A 6,852-nucleotide genomic window follows, 5' to 3' on the forward strand; every position below is an offset into this window, starting at 1 on the left:
ATGTCTGAACTTGAATTTGATGCTAAACATCAAATTATTCTACCACCAGATCATCACCTAACAAGACTAATTATAGAACATGAACACAGGCGATTGCTACAATCTGGACGTCAGTTAATGCTAGCATCACTAAGGCAAAGGTATTGGATACCTATTGGTAAAAATGCCATCAAGAAAGTTATTAGAAGGTGTATTACATGTCAAAGATTAAAGGTGGCTGGACCAGAACAATTAATGGGACAACTACCAAAACATAGAGTAGAACTAACAAGACCTTTCACAAATTCTGGAATCAACTTTGCCGGTCCTATTTACATCAAAACTGGTACCAGAAAATCAAAAACAAAGGTGAAGTGCTACATTGCAGTGTTTGTGTGTTTAGCAACAAAGGCTATCCATCTCGAAGTTGTGAGTGATCTTACTCACTTGTAATGAGCGAGAATAGAATAACATTTATCTATGATTGTGGTAAGTCGCATCTCATTATCTCCTTTCACTTATGAAAAACAAGCAAAAAGTAGTGTTAAAATTTGTAATATTTGTTAGTATATTAGGCTCTTAACAGTCATTTAGATTAGAAAAAAATGACAAATACTATAACTTTTTCTCAATTTTGCACCTAAGATTAATAGGTTAATATTTCTTTCTCTTCTTTTATTTCTTACTGATGAGTAATGGATTTCTTTTTATTTTAAGAGGATAGCTGTTACCCATACGTATGTAAAAACAACAATAGAATATCTCTATTGTGCAAGTTAGTCTTTCTTTTTAATTTGGTTAAGGACCGAATTCACCTTAACTCTCACTTAACTCAGGTCAAAAAAAAAGTGAAAATGTTATATGATGGAATGCCATCTGGGGTTTTCTTCAGCCGCTATGGGGAATCAAGGTTACAATATGTGGCAACATCGCATATTAACTTGGAATCAATAGCTTTGCTCTATAAATCTATTAAGCAGTTACATTGATTGTTAAGGTAATAAATGGTGCTAGTGTCAACGTCTATTGACTTTAACTGTCATATGGTAAGAATCGATGTAATTATTCGATGGATTGGTAGATCTAATCTATGGTTCTTTATTGGCGCATACTGCAATTCGCGTCTCCAGACGAGGACCCCAAAGGTATACAAATATATATATATATATATATATATATATATATATATATATATATATATATATATATATATATATATATATATAACAACCTTCCACCGTCGTGCCTATATAGCATGGGGATGAAATGTAAAATGACGGTCGAAGATCGCTGCTACTCACCATCTAGAATGAGTAGGTACAGGATGACGGAAAGAAACCACATTAATTGACTTTGAACTACACTTTGTATTTTCATTAAGCTTGTGTACTATTGTGATTGATCGTCGACTGAATATAATCGCAAGATCACATATCTTTAAGCAGCTAGGAAGTTAACCACGATGAACTCAAACATAGCTGAGATACACGTACCTTTATACAGCTGATGACTGGAACTGCTATCGATGTTCTGGACGATCTCTGTATTGCTGCCAATAGTCTAGAATGGTCGACTATTGTGTACCATTATCTACTATAATGGTCTGCTGAACTATTAGATCTCCTGATCTAATACTGAACGTAGAATCACAGAGAAGTGACTACTGTGACATGAGCAACTATGTAACTACTCGACGTATACTGATCTCTTAGACTCAATTCAGAGACAAATGCTCGAAGACTGCTCCCTAGAGACTGATCCTCGAATCCTCCCAATCTCTAAAACTATAAGGTTTTATACGAAGATTCCAGACATCTTGGAATTCATTCTCGTCGACTTTCTGTATATCTCAGCTATTGGTAAAACGTTGGTTTCACCCGAATTACATCGTGATCAAATTCTCAGACTTACAAATTTCTGCGAACTCAACGATTATATCACAGTCAAAGTGTGTCAATGTTACAATGTGACAATCTGATGACAATTCAAAACATTACAAATCCAAATTACAATATCTTACAAATTGACGAGCAAGCGTCTAGCCGTAGAACATTCATTACATACACACAACATTGATGTCAACACATAAACACATTCACGTGTTTACGTTACGTGATAACACTTAGTTTCTTTACATTCAATTTTATTAAATATACTTTCCTTTACCAAAATAATATCTTTTTGAATAAAATCAATGACATGCCTCAACATGCCCCTCCTTTAAAATAAGAGAACTCCGTTCTCGACTCAATTTCTTCCCTGAAATTGACCAAAAACTAATTACATATATTACATAAAATAATCATATATATTTAACCATCACCCTGTATATATCTTTATATTCATTTTTCACATTCGAAAGAAATCATCAAAACATTATTTATTTACAATCATTGTTTTCGTTTAAAAAAAAAATACTTTTCAAGAGTCCTCATCAGAGTATGAGCTCCTGCCATCTATTGAGTTACATATATAACTACTTGAAGTTGTGTTGCATTTCCTGTGCTCGGAATTGCTCATATATATACTTTTCCGTTCTCGTTCTTGAAAACTTTCCACTGAAGTTAGTCTCAAAGTTCAACTCAGTGTTTATTGTTTCTGCATAGTTTCCACTAATACCAGTGACCATATCACTGATGCTTTCCATAAATATAATGCACTTCATTATACACTAGATTTATTGTTGTAAACCACTAATACACTAATGAACAACGTCTCCTATCGCTGCATGATTTTGAAACACAAAAACAAAATTTAAAAATATTATTCACTTCACTTATGGTAAGTTTGCTATCTATAGAGTTAGCAACTCTCGATGCACTTCCTTCCGCAAAATGTTAAGTCAGCAAACGTTTTGACACTGAACTTGGACAAACTTCCACGTCTTATCCTGTTTGCCGCGTTGCTTCGATGTATAAAGTTAACTTTGAATACGTGCTCCGCATTGTTCGTGAAAATTTCGGCAAAATGTTCACAGGACCAAAATGTCGCAAGGACGCATGTATAGTTTTTCGTGTTTCAAGTTTGTAACCAAATGTTGATCCGTTTTTTCTGCTTCAAAACCGGATAATTCGTGATTTGTGTTACATCCCTCTTTGGTTTTGGTGCAGTGCATACCAACAATGTTTAAGTTACCTTGTGGTTCCTTTTCCTGCTCAAGATAGTGATCTGCTTTGTGTTTTGTGCAAATAGTGTGCTTTTTAGTGTGGTTTTTATTTATTTCTGCATAGATTGGAAATAATCCGCAGTTTTCTACGTTACTAATATCGTCATACACTTTTTTATCCTCTACTCTTCCTTCCTGTTTTTTCTTTCTCCTAAATCTACGTAATTTAATAATTAAATAAATGATAATTATAGACGTTGCTAGTACTAAGGTTATTAACGATGTTGAAGCAATAGCCATTACGGTAAACTTCTTTTCCATAATACCTGTAAATATATAACTAAGTGTGAAATCGTGTTTTTATTTTCTTAAAAACTTATATAACTATACCGCGGTCTATGACTCTCTTCTGAACAATATATTCATAATTTCAGCATAGGCCTAATGTTAATGTTCATTAATGGTTCATTATTTTCTTTAAAATGCATAATCGATGCATATTCTAAATAATGAATAGTGTTCTAATCACTATGTAACCTATTCGGATACAAAACTGCTATCCTTGTTACATTTTCATTCGTTTGACGCTGTTATTGTCTTTTTTTTTCAAAGTCGTAAAATCCTACATTTTCGTGCATATTTCAGCTCTTAAATACACTTTATTACTAGTTTTAACGTTGTTTGTAGGTACAATTATCTTTATTGATGTTTAATCTATCTTATTTTAACATTCCAACACTCTCTGTCCTTAGAATTCATTCATAACGCATCAAAATCATTGTGAATACAAGTAGCTAGTCTCCCGTGGGTGGGACTTGTTGCTACGCTGGCGGCCATCTTCTCGTAAACCACGCCCCTTAGCAACCGCTCTCTGCTGCATGAGCTCACGGAGTCCTCGCCAGGATTCCGTCGTCTCGTAAGTAGTAAACAGAAAACTACTCAACAGAGTACAGTATCCTCATGAATATTAAAGATACTCATGAACTAAATACAATAACTTATTATAATACAAATAATCTATATACCAATTGATCATTTGATAATAATAATGAATCAATAATTCCTCTCTCATTTTAAAAAAAACGTGAATTTAGAAAATGAATTTTGATAAAAATAATGTGTTTTCATACAACTTAATGATAATTATTGATATGATGCATTATGATTGTATTCTATTTGCGACTATTTCTCGTGTCTTATCTATGATTTTCCTACTTTTAGGGATAATCTTTCGACCAGTTTTCTCACTGTCTTTTCTTACCCTACATTTATTCTTACTTCTGAGTATCTCTGACTCATTATATTATATTTCTATATTTCTATACTTCTACATTTCTTGTAGCTACTATAATTATATATCTATATATTCTTCATTATCTCTATTATCTTTCATAATATTCTTATATTTCTCATATATCAGTATATTCTTATTAGTCATTAATCGAGTAAACATTCGTCTATTCAAGTAATCATTAGTCTTATCCTTGTATCTATTAATGTCTCATTATTTTTTTATTTAATATCTATTCTCTATTTCTATTTATAACTTTATCTATCTGTCAGCTGTAATGATCTCTCTTATCTATTCCTTATTCCGAGAACCTTTCGTTGGAAATGTAAAATCTACATGTTACTTTCAATTTCACTTCCTTTTACATTACTCCAACTGTCCTACTGTCTCATACTTGTAATCTAGAATAATCTAATCTGATCTAACATATTCAATATATCTCTCTATATTCTATATTTATTTCTCTTCTTCTAGTTCTCAAATCATGTCGTCTGAACAATATATTTAACTTTTTTTTTCTTTTGCTCTATTTATTCTTTTTCTTTTTCCTATAACTCTATGTCTATATTTAAATTATCTATCCATACTCCTAGTATTACTAAAATATAATCACTTATTCCTACTCAATAATATATTCTTCAAATAATTAATCCCGTAACCTGATATCTTCTATTTACAAAACTTAACACTATCTTCAGCTTACTACATACTAATAATTAACTTACTATAATATAAAATATAATATCTTTAACCTAGTCTTAACCTACAATCATTTAACCTACACCATGTTGTTCACTAGCAAAATAGGAATTTATTTCTTTCTACAAATAAACCAGCAAATGCTGCTAGGTCTAGGAACATACTTTCGTTAGCTACAATGATCTTTGACTTTTTCTCGTAACACTTAAATGTTTCGACCAAATCCGCGATTTGAATGGCTGTCGAACACTCAAAATTGTATCTAAACCTCTCGAGCCAACTGTCAACTCTCAGTTGGTCAACGCACTCCCTAAATATAGCACAAATTTCATAATTCGGATCTGTAAACGTGAGTGCAAAAAATGTTGCTGTTCTCAAACTTAGAGAAGTCTCAACTACTCTTGACACTGTAGCCAAAAAGTGTCGTCTAAATCCTAGGTCAATAAGCTCATTTAAATTAAAATTCTTTTGTTTAAATTGACCCATAAACCAACGCTGCCTTTTCCAAGTTTGAACATTGTTTTTAAATATTTCCTCTTTATTTTCACCGTATGTTGGACCATACTCAGTGAAACTTCTTAACACCCCTAAGTCCAATTTATAAAATTTTGATGATGAGAACATTGTTGCGGGAGTTCCATTATCCTGTAGCACAGGGTAATGTTCCCTATGGTTATTCACTAGCGATAACATATTGATTATTTACTACTACTTCTTACGTACTACCTAACAACTAATGCGGGTGGGTGGTGAGGGTTAATGTATTACTTATTCTACTTGAGTCAATTGCCTTTAGTCATTCGTGATCCGAACCAAATTTCATCTTTGAGTGGTGAACGATTATAATAGCTGATTTCACCATAAGACTGGTGCAACCTACTTTTAACACTGTTCGGGAATCGAACCAAAATATCTCCACCATAAAACTGCCCTGGAATCGCTACAAAAACCAGCGTCTCTACCATAACAATGGTGAGAGTTACTCCTAGTACTTTTCGGGAATCGAACCTCACCATAAAACTGGTGAGAACTACACTAGGACCGCTACAAAACCAGCATCTCCGCCATAACAACCTTCCACCGTCGTGCCTATATAGCATGGGGATGAAATGTAAAATGACGGTCGAAGATCGCTGCTACTCACCATCTAGAATGAGTAGGTACAGGATGACGGAAAGAAACCACATTAATTGACTTTGAACTACACTTTGTATTTTCATTAAGCTTGTGTACTATTGTGATTGATCGTCGACTGAATATAATCGCAAGATCACATATCTTTAAGCAGCTAGGAAGTTAACCACGATGAACTCAAACATAGCTGAGATACACGTACCTTTATACAGCTGATGACTGGAACTGCTATCGATGTTCTGGACGATCTCTGTATTGCTGCCAATAGTCTAGAATGGTCGACTATTGTGTACCATTATCTACTATAATGGTCTGCTGAACTATTAGATCTCCTGATCTAATACTGAACGTAGAATCACAGAGAAGTGACTACTGTGACATGAGCAACTATGTAACTACTCGACGTATACTGATCTCTTAGACTCAATTCAGAGACAAATGCTCGAAGACTGCTCCCTAGAGACTGATCCTCGAATCCTCCCAATCTCTAAAACTATAAGGTTTTATACGAAGATTCCAGACATCTTGGAATTCATTCTCGTCGACTTTCTGTATATCTCAGCTATTGGTAAAACGTTGGTTTCACCCGAATTACATCGTGATCAAATTCTCAGACTTACAAATTTCTGCGAACTCAACGATT

General features: G+C 33.6%; 1 protein-coding gene across 1 annotated transcript; it reads left to right on the forward strand.

Annotated features, from left to right (window-relative positions):
- LOC145689595 (uncharacterized) lies at positions 1-432 on the forward strand. Its single transcript, XM_081763774.1, has one exon. It carries the CDS (start codon positions 1-3, stop codon positions 430-432), a length of 432 nt encoding a protein of 143 aa, XP_081619900.1.
- Positions 433-6,852: the final 6,420 nt, after the last annotated feature.

Source organism: Thermobia domestica, chromosome 7 (genome assembly GCF_964235325.1).
Source record: "Thermobia domestica chromosome 7, izTheDome1.hap1.1, whole genome shotgun sequence".
Lineage (NCBI taxonomy): Eukaryota > Metazoa > Arthropoda > Insecta > Zygentoma > Lepismatidae > Thermobia > Thermobia domestica.

What these genes read in the sequence shown, in the direction of transcription:
- LOC145689595 (XM_081763774.1), top strand. Translation starts at nt 1, where the DNA reads ATGTCTGAACTTGAATTTGATGCTAAACATCAAATTATTCTACCACCA.